The following is a 23,902-nucleotide window of genomic DNA, read 5'->3' on the forward strand; positions in this document are numbered from 1 at the left end:
AACACGTTTTCAGTATGGCGAAATTAATTATCCCAGTGCCCAACTCCTTGCCTCGCACCAGTTTTGAGTTCAGTACTCAATGCGTGGCGTGAATCTTGTATGCAAACATATCTTTGAAAGAGCTCACGTCTAGATTGGAAGCATCCTGAACTAGTTGATCTTGACATTTACGTGGATTTAGAACATGTTAAATATCGCCTTAATTAATCGGGACAGCTAGGTCATGGTGAATGTGCCAAACATTACTCATTCTACAACTACCTTAGCTTACTAGCCGTCTCCAACAAGCGGTTTTAGTCAGCTGTTGCGTTGATAGAATACTTCCTACTCTCTTAATCTCCAGTACAAGCATGGAGGCTGTGTTAGTCCTGACGAGTACCGCTACCGCCTTGAGAAACTACTGGTCAATGGAATATTATAGGGATCATGCCGTGTGACTTGGAGAAAAACTTGTGAAAAAGATGACATTCCTCTTCCGGAAAATATCTCCAACCATCGAGGCTCCTCAAGCACACAATGGTCCTGGAAGGGAGTCAAAGACGGAACCAGTCCCGGGACCACGGACCACACATAAAACCGGAGCACCGCTCCCCGCCCCACTTTACCGCCAGAAAAGTTGGAAAAATCTCTTCACATCGCGGCTCCGACCCTACTTGTACCACTCAAACGCTGCACTCTGTAACAGCGAGCAGGTCCGTCGGATCAGCTTTTAATAACTCGCCTTGCTAGCTCAATCGGTAGAGCGTGAGACTCTTAATCTCAAGGTTGCGGGTTCGACCCCCGCGTGAGGCTCAAATCCTCACCGCGATTGGTAAAGCCTCTCTTCGGGTTAATCTTTTGCTTTTTCTGAGTCTTGGGGCATGATCTCTTTTGCTTCCCTTCCATCCCTTTCCTGTTTTGTGTTCATGTGCCGGTACTGTAGTAGGTTGGCATCGGTTGGTCCATATGATGGGTCTCGGGACGTCCAATGAGGATGGTTCGCTTAACATATATGTATTAGCAGAGCTGTTTCTTGTAATAATATCTCGCTGTGGTACGCCCATCTGTTCTAGGCAAACGCTCCCACAATGGCCATGAGTGATGCTCCGCCAATCACCGCCATGTAGGCATTCAGCCGTTTCCGTCCCTTCAGAATCTTGTAGCTCTTCTCAGAGAGGAAGTCTTCGGCTAGTAGCTGGACCAGTCCAGCAAAGAGAAGCAACCCAGCCGAGATGGCGTTCATGAACCCAACCATCAGTAACCCGGTCTGGCTCATGGGATCGTACAGATTATGCACGATGAGGCCAATGAGCTGACCGAGCGGCGTTGTGCCTCCGAAAGCGAGAACCATGAGCCATGGCCGGACCGATGACCGGGGCAGTTGGATGGCGGCGATTCGGCTACCCAGAGCGAGCCCCTCGAATGTCTGGTGGAAGCTGATGGCAATGAGGAACACGATAAAGGTTGGGCCTGTCGCGACCGAAATAGCCATGCCGATGAACACGCTGTGGAAGAGAATCCCTCCTTCCAGTAGCAGACACTGACGGAGGAGCTTGCTCTGCTCCTCTTCGGTGACGATCTGGGGTGCGCCGGGGGTGACTGTAATTTTCGGGCGAATGCCAGGTGAGCTTCGGCGTCTGGGCTCATGGGTGGGGGTTGGATCCAGCTCATTGACATCGAGGTCAATGTCCGATTCGTCGTCGTCGTCATCAAAGCTATCTCGACCGTTGGCAAGGCTATCATTCGCTTTCGCACGGGTCGGTGTCGAACTCGGCAAAGGCGATGCGCCCGCCATCAGCCCCTGAGTAGAATCCATGTTATCGAGGTTGATATCTTCCGGCCGGTGAGAGCCGTGTCTGTGCGACGCCAAGCTTCCCGCGGCATGGGCGTTTGCTGGCGAGTGACCGCTGCCCTCTTCATCATCCCAGTACTCGTACTCGTGTGAATGGGAGTGGGAGTGACCGGCCCCGCGGGTGGCTAGATAGGACTCGAGCGCGACGACGGAAAGTGCTGCCACCATGGCGATCAAACCTGCCATCTGGGGGTAGCCTTTGTTGAAGACGAACGGGAGACATGGGTCGGTGAGTGAGGTGAAGGCGGTTGGGAGGAGGTGGACGAAGGACGTTGCGAGGAGGACGCCGGTGCCGAAGTGCTGGCAATAGAATAGGATTATGCTTTGGGGCCGGCCTTTAGATGTTCTTCGGGGGAGTAATGGGATTCCGCATGCTACCATTCATTAATTAGCCTGGGCTCCTTCAGATGATAATGTACCAAGAACTTGGGCGGAAGCTCCTCCCGAGCGTTCCATTGCAGGCCATCATGGTCTCGCGAAGGATGGTCCAGCGCAAGGTGTCGCTTACAGATTGTACTCAGCGCCAATATCAAGATCAGCGCGCCAATGTGTAGCGCGGTATCGTAGGACTCCTTTCTTGATGAACCGCATTGTGGCTTCGTTGCCTCTGCCGCAGCAGCTTCTGCATTCGTGACTGGAGGTCCATGTCGCTTGGATAGTTCGGCAAGGAGGAATTCAGTCGGTATCGAGGCCCAGGAAGCGGCATCTTCGGGACGAGACAAGAGTCAGCGAAAAAGCTACATCGACATGTCCAGCTTCACATGAGGGAATCTTCCCCTCGCCGCCGGATATCGTGGAATAGTACACACCTCTTGGCCAAACTCCCGTGGCTCCTATATCACCCATTCTGGACAGCGGACGTTGATGATGTCTGGCACAATACCATGGCGGCTCTGCACCGGGGAAAAGATGCAGACGGGATGGTTCAAGAAGACAGAACATAAGAAGAGGGACAGAGAAGGGAGACGGATCGTGCTTCGTCTTCGTCCTAAGTCTGCGCCCTGGGAAACGCGGGACCCGAAAGAAGTGTAAAAGTGCCCGGTGGTGAGCAGCAGCACCGAGAGACAGGCACCTGCGGGCCCTTTGCCCTTTGGAGAGGTGCTTTGGGGGGGCGGAGCTCCTGAATTGCCTGGAGCTTCCCCCCCGGTCCACTGTGTCCTGATCTTCAACCCCGTGGCCCCCAGTGCCCCCCTATGAAAACATGCGCATACGGGGGCCGCTTGACCCCTTGGATTTGCTATAAAGCAGGGGTGACGGAGTCTCGGGGCCACCTTGACAGCTGCAATCTGCGCTAACAACGTAATCGCCCAGCGAAGCGAGGGAGTGCTAAGCCAGGGCCGTTTCCAGAATCAAAAGACCCCGTGCCAACGCTGGGCGTTGATGTCTTATCGCTCAGCCAGATTATGTCAGCCGAACTCGATAAGATAAGAGCTATGACGAATGGTGGGCCTCGGCAACATGACTAACCGATTCGCGATATCGGTCGTCTATCGCAACAGCTCCCGAGTCCCGACTGAGACCCAGCTCTGACCCCCCCAGGTCTGTGACACAGCTTCCCAACCTCGTCTCAACCTCATTTTTGCAACTCAAGTTCCGAACTGAGGTATTGAACATCATGACTGGAGCTCGTCGACTACAATTGGCCGGTTTGGCCCTGCTTGGTGGTGTGTCCGCCCTGCAGATGCAGATGCAGGTACCTGAACAACAGGCACCGATGATTGCCGACGAGGCGCCTATCGTCGCAACATCCCCGTCCACCGCGTCGTCGTCTTCCAAGAAGCCCTTGGTCGAGACCGAGGCCCTTCAGGACACCATCAGCGCCGACAACCTCCTTGCGCGCGCCAAGGACCTCTACGATATCGCGAAGCTGGGAGAAGAAGAGTACAACCACCCCACGCGCGTCATTGGCAGCGATGGTACGGCCGTTCTCCCAGCAACTTACCACTCTTCGTGCTTACCTGTTGCATAGGTCATCTCGGAACTTTGGAGTACATCTACTTCGAGCTCGCGAAGCTGGGCGACTACTACAAGATCTGGAACCAGACCTTCCCCGCCGTCTCGGGCAATGTCTTCGAGTCGCGCCTCGTTATCGGAAACGATGTGCCAAAGTCGGCCTCTCCTATGGCCCTGACCCCGCCCACGAAGGACAAGGAGCCCGTGTACGGTGACCTCATCTTCGTCGAGAACAACGGATGCGACGCCTCCGACTACCCTTCCAAGGTGAAGGGCAACATCGCGTTTATCCGCCGCGGCACCTGTGCGTTCGGAGCCAAGAGTGAGCAGGCCGGCAAGGCTGGCGCTATCGCAGCTGTCGTGTACAACTACGAGACCGAGACTGTGCACGGCACACTTGGAACGCCTTCTCCCGACCACATTGCCACCTTTGGTCTGGGTGGTGACGATGCTAAGCCCATTCTTGAGAAGCTCGGCAAGGGCGAATCCGTTGATGCTATTGCCTACATCGATGCCGTTGTCAACACCATCGAGACCACCAACATCCTCGCCCAGACCATCGAGGGTGACCAGGACAACTGCGTAATGCTCGGTGGACACAGTGACAGTGTTGCCGAGGGACCCGGCATCAACGATGACGGCTCCGGCAGCTTGAGTCTTCTGGAGATCGCCACTCAGCTGACCAAGTTCAGCGTCAACAACTGCGTTCGCTTCGCCTGGTGGGCCGGTGAGGAAGAGGGCCTTCTTGGCTCAGACTACTACGTTGATGTCTTGCCCGAGGAGGAGAACCAGAAGATCCGTCTCTTCATGGACTACGACATGCTTGGCAGCCCCAACTACGCTTACCAGGTATACAACGCCACGAACGCCGTCAACCCCACTGGCTCCGAGGAGCTGCGTGACCTCTACGTGGACTGGTACAAGGCTCACAGCCTTGCTTACACCTTCATTCCGTTCGATGGTCGCAGTGATTACGATGCTTTCATCCGCAACGGCATTCCCGGTGGTGGTATTGCTACCGGTGCTGAGGGCATCAAGACCAAGGAGGAGGCCAAGCTGTTCGGCGGCAAGGCCGGCGACTGGTACGACCCGTGCTACCACCAGTTGTGCGACGATGTCGGCAACGTGAACTTGACTGCTTGGGAGCTTAACACCAAGGTGAGTTTCGTGACATCCCAAAACTCATTCACAATACTGACAAACGTCTTAGCTGGTTTCTCACTCTGTCGCCACCTACGCCGTGTCCTTCAAGGGCTTCCCCGAGCGTACCAAGGCGGCTACTGCCTCGACGTACTCGAAGAAGACCAAGTATCATGGCAGCAAGCTTTTCATCTAGGTGTGAGAAGACATGATTTGTCAATAGTATGACGCACTAGTGTACACTATCTAGCATTTGGTAATAGGAGTATATCAAGATGGGTTATGTTGTGGTGTCGAAGCAGAGGATCGGGTTACTTGGCGCGCATTCATTTTGATAGTTGCTTCGTAGATAATGAGTTTGCCTTGAACGATAATGCTCGACAGTCTTCATGTGTGTGAGAACAACCATCCCTACGTGTATCCGGCGGTGATTGTAGCTGTCAAGAACCGATGAGAGCATCTAGGGATCCACCGGCGTAGAAAGCGGAGGCGCGGGGTGGCTGGTTGAGGAACCCCGGAGAGCGGAGACGTTCTAATTACCCCAGATTTCCCACCTCGTTGGATCCCTCACATGTTCTTGGCATCCTTCATTCATATCCAACTGCAACACCATGTCAAACTTGCTTGATGCTGACACCTGAAGTGTCGGCCACTCCCTGAGTCACTGAACAGATATCGAACTCAATGCCCTCCGGTTCAGTCAGCCGGACCGGCGCATGCCAGCGCTGCCACCGCCGAAAGGTCAAATGCGACCGCACCCGGCCGTCATGCGCCCCTTGCTCGCGAATCAACGTCCAGTGCACATATGCCGCGAGGGAACATCAGATACAACTCCGCCGCCAGGATGTCGAGAGGCTTGAGCAGCATATCCGAGATCTGCAGGCTGAAAACGACAATCTGACTGGGAGACTGGTCGATGCCCAGCAGCAGCAGCAACACCAACCAGGCACCGAGGATGAGAGACTTGCAACTCCGACTACGACGTCAAGCCTGGGGCTGCAGACTGACGAGTCCGAAGCACCAACTGCTGGGAGCGGCGAGATTGCTAGCCAGGTCATTCACTTGTCACTTAGCGCTGGAGGCGGTCGAGACTTTGTCGGCTCGACGAGCGGTTTGTTCCTCGCCAATCTGCTACAGTCTCATAGCCAATTTGCAGGGGCACCCAGCCATACCGTTGGCCAGCACTCCAGCTCAACATCGCGTCATCATGGACGTACGGGAAGCCTTGTGCCCAGTGGAGCTTCGAGTCTGCCACCGAGGAGCATGACGGTAGAGATACTTGACGCATACTCCAGTCATGACCGGCTTTGCTACCCGTTTCTCTCACCGAGAGCACTGGACCGGGCATTAGATGCCGTGTATGACGTAGGAACCTCGGGAAACGCGAGTCCCATCGACAGCTTTCTCGTCGACATGACTCTCGCCATCGGGACAGCACAAGTCTACAAGCTGAACTGGAACGGGTTCTGGGATTCCGAGGTCCACTACACCCGAGCCATGACGCGCTTGGGCGATGTGCTCTCTCGTGGCGGCATCACTGCCCTTCAGGCTTTGCTACTGATCTGTCAGTACAGGATGAGTACGACTTCACACGACACGAGTACCAGTGTCTGGCACTTGATTGGCGTTGCGGCGAGGACATGTTTCGAGCTTGGGTTGCACAAAGCGTCGACGTATACCGTCCCTCAGCCACGACCCGGTGATGAGACGGATGCGGAGGGCAGGCACGAAGACGTTGAAATCAAGAGGAGGTGTTTTTGGAGTGTGGTGTCTATGGATCGAATTGCCAGTCTCATTCTGGGGCGACCGCTGGCCATCCAGCTTGAGGACATCGACGTCGAGCTCCCGCCCTTTGATATGCCCGGCAGCCCCGTTCCACTTCCAACTTCTTTGTCGACGGCTCCCTTCATGACGCCAGAGTGGCATCTAGGGACCGCAATCTTCGTCCACATTGTCAGGTACCGACTGATTTGCGGCAAGATTCTCAACGTCCTCCACCGCAGTGCCAACACAACCCGAGACCCCGTCACCTACGAAGATAGCCGAAGTGCCCTTGTCGAAGAGCTCCAATCATGGCGTGAGGGGACCAGGAATCTACCGCTGATTCCCGCAGACGCGCTGCTCATCTCGCCAGCTAGCAGATCTAGTTTTCGCTCAGCTGAATGGTACAATCTCCTATACCACAACGGGATCCTGATGCTGTTCCGCCCATCTCCCACTCTTTGCGATGCAACCGGCAACAGCATCGTGCTACAGCACATGTTCGATTCATCACAGGAGGCTATCAAGCTGTATGCCAACCTACATCGCTCGAGGAAGATCAACTACTCTTGGGTAACGCTTCACTCCATTTTCATCGCAGGACTCTCCTACATCTATGCACTGAGGAATCACCTCCAGCATATCCAAAGCCGGAACCCTGCCAACGCAAACACGCCCAGAGCCACACTGCGAGCAACTCCTACGATTAGCCAGGTGGTGAACGATACCCGGGCTTGCTCAAAGGTGCTAGTGGCGGTATCTGAGAGATGGGCTATGGCACGCAATTGCTCGGAAGTATTTGACCGACTCAGTGACGCCGTTGTCGCTGATATTGTCGAAGCCCAAACTGGACATGCCTCATCATCAAATGAGCCGACATATAATAACCAACCTACAGGCGACACAGAGCATCTGTCCCAGGCTATGGACATGAGCCTGAATGACGCCATGTACGGTCACGGCCCCGGCACGAATATGACCGTCGACGAGACTCTACGAGATTGCTTCGGGGACCTGCAGAATATCTGCTACGACCAGTACCACAGCGACGCCATTGCTCAGCTTTCCCAAGATTGGCTGTTCGGAATGGGAGAAATTCCGAGTCGCTACTTTTAGTATTAAGGAATTTTGAGAACAAATACGTTCTTCCATTATTGGTACAAGCTATCACTACACCTCAAATCCGACCACGTTTCAAGAATGTTCGTGGCACCTCGACGTATCGACTCCGTAAGTACTCCGCAATTCCCTTGCCCAAGCCATCTATCCTATCGGAGGATGCAATTCCTCCATTCAAGTTGTCCAGTATCCGGCTGACACAATCATTAGCCAACACCGACACAGCAAAAGAGAAGAAGCTCGACTCACAAATGCACAGCATTGATCCCGGGAAACTCAACCCGTTCGACCCTCCGCTCTGGATTATTCTTGTACCAATCGTCACCCAGCAGCTGCTTAAGCCGACCCACGGTCAAGATAGTCCGCAGCCAGGGGTACTCATCTTCGTTGCGAACGAAGAAGCCCACGTTCGAGTTATCGGCCTTGTCTCCAGAACGAGCGTGGACAATGCTGCCCAAGGGCGCGAACTCTGTCGGACCCAGGGAGATGATGTCGATCTGTTCAAACGTGTCGGCGGACGGCCTTTCAACCTTGTATACCGCTGTGCTCTGAGGCGGAGCAATGGAGATCAGCTCTCCTGAGCCCAGAAGCACTTGGTGGTCGATAGCCGATTGAGGTATCAGCGCCGGGAATATCTCCATGAACGGCTTTGGATCCATGGTCCGGAAATCTAGCGACATGTGGTAGCCGGGGTAACTCTGCATTCTCACAGCATAAATGGGAACCTTGAAGTTGACGGCTGCAATATCCTCCTTCCTGCGCGCTTGCGCAAAGACACGAAGATGCACGGTGCCGGCCTGCTGAGAGCTGGGGTTCTGGGCTTCTGTGCCGTACTGCTCGATACTCAGCCTGCTGAAGTTGCTGTCCTTGAAGAGATGTCCCAGCTGGTTCTTCATCACGGCCACTTTCTCGTTCACGTCAAGTCCGTTGATATAGAATGTCGCCTCAGCTTGGTATCCGCCTTCGGCAGCGAACATGACTTTCGTGGTTGGTGGAGGCGGAAGGCCTTTAGCACCCCATACTCTGACACGATCTTCCCCAGAATCCTTTTGCTCCTCGACGCGGACGTTGGATAAGTCGGCAACCACGTCAGGATTGAGGTAGAGGTGGCCCTGCAGCTCATATAGCAGCTGTGCCGTGACGGTCTGTCGCGTAACATGGCCGCCGCCCTCGGCAGTCTTGCTGATAACGCACTCGCCGTCACGATCAATCTCAGCAACAGGGAACGCGAGATCGATCAGCTCTGGAAGGAAATCTTTGAAGCCGGAGAAGTTGGCGCCCACGACGTACGGACCGCACTCGATCAAGTGCGCCGCGAGCAGGGCACCAGCCAGTTCCTGGTGTTGGTCCTCTCTCCAGCCGTAGTACCACGCCGCAGCGCCCATTACTGGCGAAGCGTCGGTACATCGTCCACAGACTACGATGCGCGCGCCTGCTCTGAGAGCCTCCACGATTCCCCAGCATCCGATGTACGCATTGCCACAACACGGCTCGAAACCCCAGTCATCGAGAGTCGTCTCCGGATGATCCAAGTTTGGGAACGTTAGATCCCCTCTCTTCGATGTATCTTGGAGTAACCCCGAGACATCATCCCCCAGAACAGCGGCAACTACGCTCTCGGGGCATCCCTTCCTCTTACACAGCTCCTTGATCTTGTCGAATAACGCAACGGTGTTGAGCGCTCCCGCGTTCGTCACGACGCGAACGTCCTTGGTCATGATGTCGTCGATGCATTCTTCGAGCTGTTCGTAGAAGCCGTTCTCGTAGCCGAGGTTCGGGTCGACGTCGCGTTTGGTGATTGCGTTCCAGGCGATGTTCATCTCGGAGAGCCAGTCGCCCGTGATGACTTGGACGTTGCCGGAGCGCAGCATGCGCGCCATGGCGTGCGGGTGGTCGCCTGTTGCGCCGGAGACATTTCCGATTCTGAGGGAGGGTTTATCGATCATGGTTGGACTTGTGGCTGTTGAAGGAAGGGGGGAAGGAGGGCAGGGAAAAAGAACGAGATAGCGAGAGGAGCAAAGTGAGGAGAGGCAGCAGATCAAAGGAAATAGAAGATTAGACTTCAACGCGGTACGCGGTATTTTCATACGAGACTTCTACAGCCGTCTGATCTACATGTGCCGACGGATATCTTCGGAATGCCAAATGTAAATGCGATCCATCTTCTGGAGCCAGACAACAGCAACCGCCGATTGCGGACTCAGCACCGAGCCAAGACCTCGAACGGATGTCATCCGTCTGCAACACCCTGCATGATCCATCGAGATCATAAGGGGCAAATCAGAGTGACGCCAATCAAAGTATCAAGCAAGAATGCATAGACGTCCGTTGGAGTTTCCCAGCTGATCACGGTGATGTACGTTCACGACAGAGCGGCACCACCGACCGACGCATCGGCGCCGCCGCCGAGGCCGAAAACTCCCCCACAACTCTTCTCTCCCAGCCTCTCAACACTTTACCGAGAACCAACACATACGAGACTCTCCAATAACGTATTGTCTGATTGGCTCAGTCTTCAGAGGAACGAGTAAGAAGAGCCATGTCTGGCTCACCTCAACCTTCCCCAATACCACCATCCAGCGGGGAACTGAGCGAACAAATGCCAAGGCGGAAATCTGGAGTTGGAGAGAGGACGGCGGCTGGGCAGTGGAAGACCATGAATCCTTTGTGGCGTGTGGGATACCGCGCGCGGGGATGTGGCCGCTCTCCATACTACTTATGGGTCTTGTCGGCTTTCGGCGCCGCTGGCCGAGTTGTGCTTTTGCCGCTTTACGCTTCCACGACCTACCACTTTACAATGTGGGCGCCGTCACTTTGGGTCCAAGGCTATGGATTACCACCCTGTCACTATGTTACGGCGCCCCCACCAGATATCGCGGAGCCAAGGATGCCAAATCCGGGGTTGTTGCGGGGAAGAGGGCCCGAGGGGGGGTTGAGGTTTTGTTGTACGAGATTATTGTACATATACAGCCTTGGTTACCCTTGACCAGGTTTCTGGATGTGACCCCCGATTCATTGACTCAACTGTTCAACTTATTTACCGTTGTCGCTCGCAAACTCATTCTTCTTCTTGTTGAGGATTAGTAGCAACGATAACAGCATCGTCAGGATGGCGACGCACACGGAAACTGTGGCCAATGGCCTTCCGGCGCAATCACCAACCGACATTGAGAAGCAGAAGGTTCTTCACCAGGAGCATTCTCATGTCTTGGACGACGAGAAGAGGCCTGCTGCGGCGGTTGACTACTCTGGAGCTGCGGCCAAGACTGATCCTACGGAGATCAAGCTTGTGAGGAAGTTGGATCTCTGGGTGATGGTATGACTCACGAGACTCAAGCTACTTGTCTGAACTTGATCTAACTGTCCATGAAGCCAACCCTTTGGTTGATGTACTGGCTCAAGTATGTTCTCTCCACCGCCCCCAACAACAACTCTCAAAGCCAACTAACTAACACCACCCAGCTACCTCGACCGCAACGCAATAGCCCTAGCCCGCCTCAACGGCCTCGAAAAACAACTCGGCCTCAGCAGCGTCGAATACTCCACCAGCGTCTCCATCCTCTTCGTCGGCTACATCCTCGGCCAGATCCCCAGCAACATGATCCTCACCCGCGTGCGTCCCTCCTGGTATATGGGCGGCTTCATGATGGCCTGGGCCGTGGTATCCGCCCTCACCGCCGTCGTAAAAGATTACAGGGGCCTCATCCTCACGCGCTTCTTCCTCGGTGTCGTCGAGGCGCCGTATTACCCCGGCGCGCTGTACATCTTGTCCATCTTTTACACCAGAAAGGAACTCGCGACGAGGATAAGTGTGCTGTATTCTGGGAATATTCTGGCGACTGCGTTTGCGGGGTTGATTGCCGCGGGTGTGTTTCACGGTATGGAGGGACTAAATGGTCTCGAGGGGTGGCGGTGGTTGTTTATTCTGCAGGGCGCGGTGACGTTTGTGATTGCTATGATTGCTTGCTTCACGCTCCCCGACGAGCCTCTTACGACGAGGTGGCTTACGCCTGAGGAACGACAGCTTGCGCATGATAGGATTGAGAGGGATACTGTTGGCGCGAAGATGCAGAGTAGTACCTGGGGTGGTCTGCGCGAGGCCATTGTTGATCCGAAGGTGTGGGTGTTTATTTGGATGCAGCATTGCCATCTTGCGACGAATGGGTTCAAGAATTTCTTCCCCAGTGAGTTTCCTCCTCAGTTCTCTCCCTCTCGATTCTGTTGACAGCCACTGACTAATTTGCGTGCGAAGCGATTGTCCAAACGCTCAATTTCAACACGACGATTACGCTGGTCCTGACGTGCCCACCCTACCTCATTGCCGGCATACTATCCATCGTCTGGGCGTGGAGCTCGGGTCGGTTCAACGAGAGGACGTGGCATATTACCATTTCAAAGGCTGTTGCTGCGTTTGGGTTCATCTTGGCTTGCGTGACGATGAATACGGGCGCTAGGTACTTTGCCATGACGGTGTTTACTGTTGGCACGTACGGCGTGAACTCGATGTGAGTAGAACCTTCCCTCGAGTCTCTGAAGATATTTCCGTGATTCTACCTTAGTGAAGCTGACAATGTTTCGGGGAAAGCCTTCTTGGTTGGGTTGGCAGTACGTGCGGACAGACGAGAGAGAAGAAGGCTTCGGCGCTGGCTATTGTCAATACCAGCGCTAGTATCAGCTTTATTTGGACACCTGTAAGTCGCCACTTCCAATTTGCCCCCCTTTCAACTTGACTTCTACGTGTTCCGAGACGGCTTGTTTGCTAACTACTCGACCAGTACTTGTGGCCCACGTCAGACGCCCCGAGATACGTGATTCCGATGGCCAGTAGCGCAGCATTCTGCGTAGCATGTGCTGCTGGCGCCTGGTTGATGAAGTGGATGCTTGTTAGGGAAAACAGGAGGATTAGGGCAAGCAATTCGGAGGCCACGTTATTTTACGCCCATTGAAAGAAGACTTTCAGGTTGGAAGTTGCTGTCTAAGTAGTTTATGATTGGGTAAAATTGAAGTTTTTTATAATCAGAAGACTCATGTAGCATCTGTTGCTGTCTTGTCTGAACTCGAGCACAATGCTGGCTGGGCGGTAAAGTGTCCCTCAGTGAATTTATCTATAGGGTTTCGAATCCATTTGAGGGATTCAAATCAAAACCCAGTAGTCCCCCTTCGAAGTCATAGAAGACCCTGTGATGCTCTGAGTTGGCCAACTCGGGCCACATGGAGTTGAACAGGTAGTTCTCGAAGGACAGGAGGTCCTGAGTGCCCATACCGACCTCCGTCGAGTTCGATCCACACATCACGGGAGGCTGGTTCACTTGATCTACGCAGCGCAGCGGAGTCTGAGAACCTCCCTCGTTGTTCCCCGTCGACGGATCAACAAATATGGTGTCTTCCACTTCACTCGAATGATGCTTCTGAGTTCCTTTGTCACGTCGGACTTCTCGGCCAAGTTCGACCTGCGGGTCACATCCTTGCTGCCAAAGCTCCTTCAGTAGGACACTATATCCCTGGCAGATATGCGGCTCAGTCGAGGCCACTTGGTCCAAGGTCAATATGAAGGCCTGTGCCAGGTCTCCCACTTGGTTCCGCTGAGCCTGGCCTCGGATAGCCCCTGAATAAGGGCTTTATATAGAAATACTGCAGCATAGAGTCCGTAGCTGCCGGCTTGAGTCAGCAGACAGCTCCATACGTGGAGAGTCAAGAGAATGAACGGAGACTAACAGGTGGTACCGTGATGGAAGGTAACACATGATCATTCGGGGATCTAGCTCCGTGGTGAGACTAAGCAGATTTCGTGCTGCAGTGATGGCACTTGAAATGTATCTTGCGTCGGGGGAGGCCATGAGACCGTTAGAGAAAAGATCTGAACCCTGTCTGTTACTGGAACGGGGTCGCCGTCGGTCGTTCCGCTGAGGACCTTGAGGTTCCTGGTTGAGCCTCTCGGGTCACTACGGCATGAAACGAGAATGCATTGATGTATAAGCAAAGATATTCATGCGAAAGACGGAGCGTAGACTTCAGCTTCGGAGATACTTGGAGATCTCCCCAATTCGTACTCCATCCCATTGCTGCCTAAATGAGATCGTCCAAGTAGCGCGGGTAGTCGCCCTCCTGAATCATCGATTGCGTCCTCTCATTAGCTGAATACAGTATCGAGTGAGCGTTGTGGAGTACCTGCATCAGATCCAAGTGCGCATGTAGAATTGATGCGTAGCCGTTGGTACTCGATCCAGCTACAGGCTTTAGACTTGGGAAGTCCTTGGCCGTGAAATCGGAAGACAGGGCTGGACCACGGGACCAGAGACTGTCCCAGTCGGACTGAGATCTGCCTGTCCGCCAAGTATGTGACTACAATCGAGAAGTTGGTCAGCACGAACATCCTATCCTCTATTATGAACTAAGAAGCTAAACTCACACATCCAAATGAGACGATGCTGCTCCTGTCTTTCATCCACGGAGTCTCCCGAACCAGGGCCACGGAATCCGGCACGGTCTAGTCTTAACGAGTAGCCCAAGCGCACGGCAAGGTCAACGATGGACCAAGTTGTTCTTCCTTCACTGAGATGATCCTTCTGGACCGCCGAGGCGGAGCCTTTTGTTTCGATGTGAGGCAACCACTCAGATAAGAGTAGCAGGCCCTCGACTGTTCGCGGGGTCTGAGTCCAGGGATGAGACAGAAGCACTTGGAGGAGTAGGCTCTGCACGTGGTTCCAACAATAATGGTGAACGATTGCGTGTTCTGGCGAGTCTCTTGACGCAACCGTCAATAAGACTGCCAGTAGGAAGTAGTCACGTTTCTGTAGCTGCTTTAAGCCCGGCTGGGTCAAGAAGGGTGCCGGAGTGATCGGGCAATATGGGTGATACTTTCTTGAAAATCTGTTTTATTTTAGTCTCAAATTACAAATATGTCGCAGTGTCTGACCTACACGTCCAGAAGCTCGAATACCCACCGGTAACGAGGCGCGCCGCGAAATGCATTCATCAGGTGGCCCACGCTTAGCAGATCTTAAGTCCCATGATCCTTCGGGAGCTGAATGTGTGGTTGAACAAGTTGGCATGAATGAATCGCGAGGACCGATGATTACGAGGTCTTTCCGATTTCTTTCGTTGATTGCCTGAATGTCACGAGATATAGGTGAGGTTAATGCTGCCCATAAGGAGTGGTCCACTTTTTGTGACACTGAACAACTACCTATTCAACGTGACGTTAGAATCATCGTTCCTGGCACATCATGTGACGGTCTCACATCTAAAATTCTACAAAGTTCCAATGCTCTTTCTGTGTGCCAGACATGAATCCTTGTCTATTATGCTATGAGTGATCATTTTGGACAAGTGTCAACTTTGAAGCACCCAAAATGGAACACCCGTAGAAGGGATAATGGAAATGTTACTTTTTAACTTCATTATTGGACTCCATGAAGAACACCTTTTACGAAGAGCATTCAATATGCGGCTAAACTTGAATAGACGTTTCTTCTCCTTTTTCCACACGAGCAGTCTATAGCCATGAATAACCATCGACCCTTTCGAACGCTCTAGATCCCCTCTGTACCGGTAATGTAGACCTTCCAAGGTCTTGCAAGGATGGAAATACGTCACTGACGTCTTGCCTTCTCGGCATCGATGTCGGGGATCATCTATAGGTTGGGCTTCACAGCCAATTGAGGTTATTTAGACCTCGGACTTTTTTCAATATCTCGAGTTCTTTGCATTATCTGAATACAGAGCGCCTATTTTCAACGGAAAGTAGAATTTTGACATTATGGAACCGATGGTTCCGATTTCCATTGACTCCATGTCCGTTCGTATACGCGGTCCTGTTTGCGGACATGATGCTTTTGTAATAACATCGTCAGCACATGTATGATAAGCACATACCTAGTATACTAAGGTAGATTAGCAAGAGACGCAAAGTGATAGCTACCTTGAGATAGACTGTCAAGATTGGTAGTTCTAGTCGAAAGAGTTGAACGGCAAATTCACGAATCACACGTCAAATGCAAGGTCTGTAGAATGTCTCGATCCGATGTGGTGATGTGTCTTGTTCTCACTTCGAAGCGGGATACCCTTAACCATCTTATACTAATAATCTGATACCTTGAGATAGATCAAGATCTCGTGCTCTCGGCAGTTCTCATTCCACCATTCTCGTGGAGTGTTTACTGCGCATTATGGGCGGTGAAGTATTTAGCATGCCCGAGTGACAATAGATGAATCAAGTCAATCTTCCTCGTTCAATCAACCAAAAGCTTCTATATCATCTGGTAAGATTCAAATGGAAAAGCGCGCTTCATTCTTGGTGTTGACCGCCACCAGAAAGGTTGTGTATCGTGCATGAGATTAATGCATCTTAGAGAGAAGGCCAGATGAGTCAACCCTTTGAATTCCCTAAAAGAAGAGGTTGATCGCCATCTAGATCAACTCTGTCAATGTGAGTACATCTGGGGAATCACGATGCAAAACTTCCGTGTTGACTTGCTGCATGGTAGCGTTTACCACGCTGCGGCGGTAGACATTGTTTTGTGAATTATCATTTTCGGCAGATGACCCCGAACACCGCCATTGACACAACTTCTCAGTAGTTCTTCATAGATGCTAAGATCCATTCATGGTCATTCAATTGACCTTTGGGCAGGTGTGAATGCGTTTAGTGCTACATTACCGCATTGCACAATCAATGGACATTCTTCACTGCCAGGTTCCATGATGCTCGTCATGGCCCATCGTTGTACTATTTGAAGTGACATGATAAAGGTGTTCTGTGGCGAATCTTGATATTGGGCGGCGTTTGCTAACTCCTCATGAAGTCACTCGCTGGGATACTGAATAGTTGGTTGAGGTGACAAAGAGCCCTCTGCAATTGTGAGGCCAATTTGGCAATGCGGTAAGTCTCGGCATTCTGCATTGAAGAATGGCCATTGGCAATGGCCAGGGATTTCATTGGTCAAGCTTGAAACCGAAATCCTTTCCATTGGCCGGCAAGGATCGCTGCTTTTTTAACAAAGGATGCGGTAGGCGAACTCGAGCAGGGGATTGCCACAAACTTTGAGTCTTCTTTGTCAATATCGACTTACAGTGCGGCGGAATAGTGGTGTTTACCTTGTCCCGGCGGTAAACAAGTGCGTTTTTGTTACTTTGAATAGAAAACCCCGATTGCTGCCTTTCTGAAACTAACTGCCCAAGCTCGAATTCAACGACACGAGTCATGGAAAGGATGCCAAATGCAATGAGACATGGGGCAAATACTACAAATTACTGCTCTCATTGCTTTCTTGACTTTCTCTCCTAAAGCAAAGATATCTGACCTGCAACTAAATCACAAAAAAAAAACATGTCTTACTCCTTTCATTCAGCGGCCCATCGTCGGGCAGGATCGCTGATCTCTACTCTATCAATTACTTCACTCTCACACTCCCGGAATAGGCCAATGCCACCCGATGGCACCATTTTCCAACACATGCTTTTGTATGTGATCCAAGCGCAGTGACTGGCCTATTTTGTGGACCTTAAGGTCTCTTTTTATATTTGAAGAGTCGTATTTGAGATCCTTGCCACAACATCCGCACCAGAATCCAGCATGTTTAAAACAAAACTTCTCGAGAATGTGGCCTGATAATCGATCCGGCGTGTGTAATCGGTGGCCATGCCGTGAACTCAAGTGTGTCACGAACCTGTCGCGTTGCTCACTGGTGAAGGATGTGTTGCACGGCTTTGCATCAATGACCGATGCCTCCGAGCACACCCAGTAAATCTCGGGCCGTCTAGGATTGTGTGATGCTTCACACACTCTCCACTGGATTGCATCCGGCCAAGCTTTTCCGCAGATGGTACACCGGAAATTGCCAGAAAAATGTCCACTTTCTTCACTTTCTTCGTGCTCCTTCCGGAGCTCCTCAGTCTCGAATTGTAAGCCACAGTATCCATAGTAGCACGTAAGATGCGCTGTTTCGTGATCAACCCGATCCGCCACACTTTCGAATGCTTGGTCGCAATGCGTGCACGTAAGATGCGTTTGTTCGTGCGCATATCGGTCCGCGTCATCATCGAAATGGTCGTTGCAATCTTTATAATAGCACACAAGCTGGAGTACAACCCCCATATCAGGGTTCTGGAGCACAGGGGGCCTGCCACTGTTTGAGGAAGACATGGTGCTTTTGTTACAACACTGTTAGCATGTGCCGAACTCGTATACGATTCTGGTGAGCCAACCCAAATAATAGCTACCTTAGGTTGATTTGTGGTTCAACTTGTGGTTTAGCGGGAGTAGAAAGTCAACGTTGTGATTTGTAGGTTGACTGCAAGATTCGTAGAATGTCCTGAGTGATGGATGCTATTCTCACTTCGAGCCCGGATACTATGAATCTTGATATACTCGTATTGCGATAGATATCACCTAAAATGAATCCCTAAGTGGAGCCAGATCTTGTACTCCCGGTCTTCTTGATTGTTACATCCTAGTACTTGTAAATGGATTTGGCTGTGAGACCGTGGGCCATTCATTATGTCTCATTGAGTTATACGCATCAAAGTGATGTTCATGTTTGAGAGAAATACTTCGATTTAATCTGATGAGAATGGATGGAAAATACACACTGTTCTCTTTTTGATACTGACCGCCACCAGAAACGTGGTGCACCGTGAGATGCATCATAGACTCGGATCGACCGTAGAGGACTATTGAGCAAAGGTTAAGCTAGACGACTCTTTGAGTTATCTGAGAGAAGTGGCCGATGACCAGCTGGATCTTCCCTGTAAAGGTAAACTATCTAGGTAATGACAGTCCTATTCGCCTATTTTGACTTCTTCCGCGGATGTGATGACGTTTGCAATGCTCCAGCGGTAAACACGCCTTTGTCACTTGAGCCAGGTGACCCAGAGGATCGCCTTTGAGACTACCTAGTACGTTTGAGAACCCAGTTTGAATGCTATGGGTCATTCCCGACGCATCAATGAGCTTCCAATAGGTGTCAATGTGTTTACTCTTGTGTTGCATGATAGGCGAGCCTTCCAGTCTCAAATCAAAGCTTCGTGATTGTTGTACTTACGTACGCTAAGATAATCTTTGTACAAGAAAGATGATCACGATGATTTGTTCTTCAAGTACTTTCTTGTACATAAATATATTGAACTAGAAGCTAGATCATCGTATATACCCTTTGCTGCTCCAACTCAGTACTAGTAGCCAATTTTCTGGCACAACCGCCTAATCCCAAACGTCACCAGCCTCCTCGCCTCATCTAGGCCCTCCCTGACTGGGCTGTGGCCAAACAAGTCCCACGGACGTCACATGCTTTAGGTGATGATCCAAACGCCGCGAATTCCAATGCCCATGAACCTCGGGGTAATCTGAAAATTCCGGATCGTCGATCTTGCGAACCTTGCCACAACCTAGACAAAAGAATCCGCTTCCATTCGGCTTACTCTCAGAATTTTCGACAATTGTTGAGACTTGGTCTTGGGGTACGTTGTGTGTCGTCGATAGATGTCTCCCGAACTGATCAAGTTATTGACTCTTGAAGCCTGTTTTGCACGGGCTTTCATCAGGGCCTTCCATACACACCCAGTGAGAGCCGGACTCAACACGGGCCGCGTGGTGTGATACTTCACACTTTCTCCACTCATTTGTAGACCTCTAACTTCTAGAGCACCAGGCACATTTAAACCACTGGTCAAACCTCTCGTGGTGCATCCTTTCATGAAGTTCCGCAAGTCCCTTAGTTTCGAATTCTTCGGTGCAAATCCACAAGTAAGAGCACTTCTTATGCCTATCTGTTGGTATTCCTCTCACAGGGAATTTGGTTCGAACCGTAGGGTCCTGGGGGTGACGAAGTATCAATATCTCTGTATTGATTGATTCTGCGTGAGGAGTAGAAGGGAGATTCCAACCGGAGGTTGGGTGGGTAGTCGAGGTCTAAGTGTACCCCCTCGAGGTGGCCCATGCTCTGCCCCTACTCGCGGCCGAATTGGACTTCCAATCCGACACTATCTTCATGCTCCACCCAAAAAGGGTCATTTTCGAAATGTGTGGCAGGGTCTTTGTCCTCGTGATATACGCAATCTACAAAACGACAAGGAAACAGGTACCTATCCGAGAATCCTTCCATGTTCGTGTCTGTCTCGTCTGGGGTCGAATCTCCGCTTGAGTGGGAATGTCCGTTGGTAAGCCCGTTGGTAAGCCCGTTTGTAGACATGATGTCCTTGATGCAACAGTATCAGTATGTGTAACGGCCTCCGAATTCCTGAGCAGGTGAAACTATACAGTATCTATTTACCTCAAGATAGATGGACGGATTGAATTGTGATATAGGAGAGCTGGTAAGGCAGGTTTTGAAGCTACCTTAAACGAGCGGTCCGTAGATTGACCGGTTCTGTTGATGATGTGATCAAGATCATTTTCACTTCCAACATGGACAATCTCACCTTTAAAATATTTCAAATTTGACTGATTCGGTTGAATAAGATTTTTTCACAGAGATCTAAATCACACGATAGTTTTCAGTTTTCTTTCTTCGTAGACCGTCACCTGGGCGGCCAAGATGAAGCTGTTCAGAGAACTGTTATCCGTACTTTCTTTGATTTCTGCCTAGACTTACGTATAGCGAGCGTAGTGATAGAACTCACCATATTGCGATGGAAAACACGTCTTTGTCACTTTAAACAGATGGTTCAGATTACCGCCAGCCCGGCTATCAGCCTCTCAAATCATTGGCGAGCTTTTATCTTGATTGCTCTCGAGTCCCAGCTTTCCCTTCAGCCTCTGACCAGTGTTCATCAGGCGCCGGTTCATGACGAATGGCCATCTAATCAAGACTCGAAGATTTAATAATACCATAAGTCCGAAGTGAGAGGATGGATGTGTTTGCGTCGAAAGGTGGTATGGGGAATCGTTTGCCTACCACTAGCGAAGCGGTTTGGTAAAATCGTGAACAAAGGATGGAATCAAGGCACCTACCTAGTAGACAAAGAGCCTGATGACATCGCGAAGTTTGCCGACTGCCTCTCTGCCCACTGCGGTAAATGCGTAGGTGACCTGCCACCGAGAAACGGGCCATCGGTAACGGTCAAGATGACAGGGGTTTCATTGGCAAATCCGGCATGAGGTTCATTCCATCAAGTGGCAAGGATAGTTGTTTCTTTAAACAAGAAACTTAAAAAAGACTTCAATTCTCGTGTACGACATGGCCTAGCAAACATAATCCGAATACTTGGCACCCCATGGAAGCCAACGTCAACGCCCCATCCATCACGGCAACCCCTGCCTCACCCCCGTCCTCTCATTCAACCCCCACGCCAGGCTACTCCCATCATGAACAGTAGCCCTCCTCATATCCCTCCTAAATCGATACGCAAACTCCCCGCCCATGGCACGATGCATCGTGCACGTATTATCCCAAACAACTAAATCCCCAACATCCTCCCACTCCACCGTGACGCGGTACTCTTCCTGCGTGGCGTGTTCAAAGAGCTTCTCGAACAGAGCCTTTGATGCTGCGGGGGCGAGGTTCTCGATGTGGTGGATGTGTGCTGCGAGGTAGAGGTTCATCCGCCCGGAGAGCTCGTGGGTTTGGACGAGTTCGTGTCGTCCCATGGGATAATCTGCGGGTTCGATGTTTGCAAAGTGCTCCGGGGCGGCAAGTTTCTTGGAATGCAGGATAGAATGACACGCAACGTAGTCCTTCTCAATCAACTTCACCTTCATCTCCTCCTCAAGATCATCCCATGCAGCTCTCGTATCGCAAAACTCCGTACTTCCACCCGTACCCCTTGGAGGCAACTCATGAGCTAGAAGGAGAGAATAACCCGCCCTTCGTGGATTAAAGCTCGAATCAACGTGAAATAGGGCATTACCTAATCCAGCCTGGGCGCGTGGAGATATGGGGTCGACGACCGATCCATCTGCCTCGATGTTGCCTACGTCAAAGAGCTCGTCGTATTGGAGGCGGTTGGCTCGGCCTGCCTTGTTGTAGGGTTTGACATCGTCTAGGTCGCCAAGGTGCCGGGCTAGGGCAATGTGGGTTTCGTCTGTTAGGTTGGTTTTGCGTATGACGAGGAAGCCGTACTGGTGTAGTTGGGTTTCGTTAGGGCATGTCGAGTGGGAGGTGGAGGGAGGGGGAACATACTTCCTTGACGAGGTCTTCGATTAGGCGGGCGCTTTGCTCGAGTGAGGTTGGGTGAAGTGGAAAACTGTGTGCTTCAATCCCGAAGCCGGGGCTGAGCTCTCTGGTGTGAAGTCCGGTGGTGTTCATCCTGGTGGTTTTGGTGGTCGTCGTTGATTAAGACCGCTCGTGGTTTTGACGTTCAAATAATGTAGATTCGTAGACAGGATGAGTCAAGACTGGAACTTATGCGCATTTAAGGAGTAGATTAGATCAGGACAACAAAGATGTCTTTGGTTGAGCACATACTGACGAGATGGCGTGTCCGATCAAGTCGTATCATGGCTGAAGCCGTCCCTTTCCGAGGAAATGGACGGATCATTTAAATCCGGCGGGGTATCCTTCGCAATGACAAGACGAAGGACATATGCCCCCTCTAGTGACCCAAAACTTCGGCAATAAGAAGGGCTGTGAATTACATCAAAGATTACTCGAACCTTTTGCATCTGCCTTGCGGGGAGAGGCGGTTTATATGCATAATGCGGCCAAATGCAACTATATTGCGGTTTAGTAGGCTGGTTGACGATCCCAGCGCTAGTGTCCAGTATCAAAGTACCGGATTAACAGGCAAAAGAATTGCAGACAAGTTGAACAACCCTTCTGAGGTCTTTGGTCGTAGGCGTCAGGGCAGATTGGAGGCAGAAAGATCGGTTTCGTGGTGTCAGGCAATTGGAAACGTGCTTCTATTACTAGCGCTGGATTATGATTCAACAGTAGTGCAACTGGATCGCTGCGTGGGTATAGTATTATCATTCCTCCCCAACGACGTGGTGTGTCGTCTCCCGTCAACCTCGAGTCGATGTATCAAGTATGTCTAGTCGTGTTCAACCGCAGCAGACGGTAGCCTCGCTGGCAGCAGTGGTGGGTCCGTCGTAGATAGTCTCCCATTGGAACAGGAAGGCGCCAATGTAGGAACCGATGAAGATGCAGATGATGAGGTAACCGTTGTAGTACATGGCAAGACTAGAGAAGGTGTCAGTGCAATTCTCTTGGGCTAAAGCAAAGTCAAAGGGACGTACAGCATGACAAAGTAGGCAACTGCAAATTGGCACATGTGGATGAGGGCGCGGACGGCCTGCTGCAGGACGTTGGGACGGAAAGGCGGGACGACGTTGGCGGCTAAAGCGGCGGCGGAGCCGGACGGGCCCTTGCCGTGGTCGTCGGCGCTAGCGGAGCTCGGGGAGACGGCACCGGCGTTGGCGTATTGCTGCTTGTGGGCCTTGATGAGGTATCTGTCATACTCCTTGGTGGCGCGGCGGAGAGCCTCGAGGACCATGACCAGGAGAATAACTCCGATACATGAGCCGGCAAACATGCCGTTGGAGGTGATCTTCCCTGCTGGGGTGTTAGTGGTTGGGTGTTGTCGGTACAGGTGGGGGAGTTCGTACACTGGCTGCTGATGAAGCAGCTGTCCTTGACGTTCCAGTTCCACAACATCTAAGAAGCGGTTAGTCGGCGCCATGGATACCAGAGTGAAGTTGGTGATGACTGTAACGTACAGAAATCTTGCAGCCGGTGCTGCTTCCCATGCCAGACATGGCAGCCTTGGTACTGGTGGTAGCAGCCATGCTCATGGTGCCAGTAGCAGCCATGGCAGTGGTGGTGGTGGCCATTGACATGCCGTCCATCTCGTCGGTTTCTCTTCAAATGCTACTGAGGACGATCTGTGGTGTTCTAGTAGGGCTGTGATAACACTCAGTACTGATGTCGTGATACTCGTAAACGGCGATCGATCGAAGGAGCAGGGGCGGCCCGGAAGAAGTCAGAGTAGAGCGAAGCTGGAGAAGAAAAGACGGAATAGAGTTTGAGTAATGGGGATATGTCTCGACATTGTTATATAAGGGCAGAGCCAGCAGGGTATCCAATCGATCTTCTCTCTTCTTTGCCGCGAAGGGAAGAACGACCTTTGCCAAGAGACCCACTTTGAGCTAGATTTCCATGGGAT

General features: G+C 51.7%; 8 protein-coding genes and 1 non-coding gene across 9 annotated transcripts; 4 read left to right on the forward strand and 5 right to left on the reverse strand.

Moving 5' to 3' along the window:
- Nucleotides 1-719: 719 nt before the first annotated feature.
- Nucleotides 720-792, forward strand: BDP81DRAFT_t378. Its single transcript has one exon. It is a non-coding gene; the product is annotated as a tRNA-Lys (tRNA).
- Nucleotides 793-1,048: 256 nt separating this feature from the next.
- BDP81DRAFT_466519 (ZIP zinc transporter) lies at nt 1,049-2,677 on the reverse strand (the record flags this gene model as incomplete). The annotated part of the gene is made up of 3 exons (XM_060594404.1): nt 1,049-2,205; nt 2,340-2,537; nt 2,641-2,677. 3 exons carry the CDS (start codon nt 2,675-2,677, stop codon nt 1,049-1,051), a joined length of 1,392 nt encoding a protein of 463 aa, XP_060437824.1.
- A 470-nt stretch (nt 2,678-3,147) lies between these two features.
- On the forward strand, nt 3,148-5,324 carry BDP81DRAFT_361986 (peptidase family M28). Its single transcript, XM_060586435.1, has 3 exons — nt 3,148-3,747; nt 3,801-4,942; nt 4,995-5,324. Exons 1-3 carry the CDS (start codon nt 3,447-3,449, stop codon nt 5,118-5,120), a joined length of 1,569 nt encoding a protein of 522 aa, XP_060437825.1. The 5' UTR covers nt 3,148-3,446; the 3' UTR covers nt 5,121-5,324.
- A 284-nt stretch (nt 5,325-5,608) lies between these two features.
- BDP81DRAFT_400852 (fungal-specific transcription factor domain-containing protein) lies at nt 5,609-7,801 on the forward strand (the record flags this gene model as incomplete). Its single annotated transcript, XM_060588744.1, has 1 exon — nt 5,609-7,801. One exon carries the CDS (start codon nt 5,609-5,611, stop codon nt 7,799-7,801), a length of 2,193 nt encoding a protein of 730 aa, XP_060437826.1.
- A 61-nt stretch (nt 7,802-7,862) lies between these two features.
- On the reverse strand, nt 7,863-9,750 carry BDP81DRAFT_335929 (uncharacterized protein; the record flags this gene model as incomplete). The annotated part of the gene is made up of 2 exons (XM_060585880.1): nt 7,863-7,998; nt 8,054-9,750. The coding sequence occupies 2 exons, from the start codon at nt 9,748-9,750 to the stop codon at nt 7,863-7,865; spliced, it is 1,833 nt and encodes a 610-aa protein (XP_060437827.1).
- Nucleotides 9,751-10,913: 1,163 nt separating this feature from the next.
- BDP81DRAFT_335918 (major facilitator superfamily transporter) lies at nt 10,914-12,750 on the forward strand (the record flags this gene model as incomplete). The annotated part of the gene is made up of 6 exons (XM_060585879.1): nt 10,914-11,120; nt 11,177-11,205; nt 11,267-11,988; nt 12,057-12,309; nt 12,390-12,495; nt 12,580-12,750. The coding sequence occupies 6 exons, from the start codon at nt 10,914-10,916 to the stop codon at nt 12,748-12,750; spliced, it is 1,488 nt and encodes a 495-aa protein (XP_060437828.1).
- A 542-nt stretch (nt 12,751-13,292) lies between these two features.
- On the reverse strand, nt 13,293-13,683 carry BDP81DRAFT_171287 (uncharacterized protein). The gene is made up of 2 exons (XM_060582165.1): nt 13,520-13,683; nt 13,293-13,455 (listed from the first exon to the last, which is right to left on the reverse strand). Exons 1-2 carry the CDS (start codon nt 13,639-13,641, stop codon nt 13,347-13,349), a joined length of 231 nt encoding a protein of 76 aa, XP_060437829.1. The 5' UTR covers nt 13,642-13,683; the 3' UTR covers nt 13,293-13,346.
- A 7,361-nt stretch (nt 13,684-21,044) lies between these two features.
- BDP81DRAFT_511127 (uncharacterized protein) lies at nt 21,045-22,180 on the reverse strand (the record flags this gene model as incomplete). Its single annotated transcript, XM_060595761.1, has 2 exons — nt 21,922-22,180; nt 21,045-21,860 (listed from the first exon to the last, which is right to left on the reverse strand). Exons 1-2 carry the CDS (start codon nt 22,045-22,047, stop codon nt 21,045-21,047), a joined length of 942 nt encoding a protein of 313 aa, XP_060437830.1. The 5' UTR covers nt 22,048-22,180.
- Nucleotides 22,181-22,781: 601 nt separating this feature from the next.
- BDP81DRAFT_335883 (ctr copper transporter) lies at nt 22,782-23,549 on the reverse strand (the record flags this gene model as incomplete). Its single annotated transcript, XM_060585874.1, has 4 exons — nt 22,782-22,920; nt 22,977-23,292; nt 23,346-23,394; nt 23,457-23,549. 4 exons carry the CDS (start codon nt 23,547-23,549, stop codon nt 22,782-22,784), a joined length of 597 nt encoding a protein of 198 aa, XP_060437831.1.
- Nucleotides 23,550-23,902: the final 353 nt, after the last annotated feature.

Source organism: Colletotrichum phormii, assembly GCF_030913505.1.
Source record: "Colletotrichum phormii strain CBS 102054 chromosome Unknown BDP81scaffold_43, whole genome shotgun sequence".
Taxonomy (NCBI): domain Eukaryota; kingdom Fungi; phylum Ascomycota; class Sordariomycetes; order Glomerellales; family Glomerellaceae; genus Colletotrichum; species Colletotrichum phormii.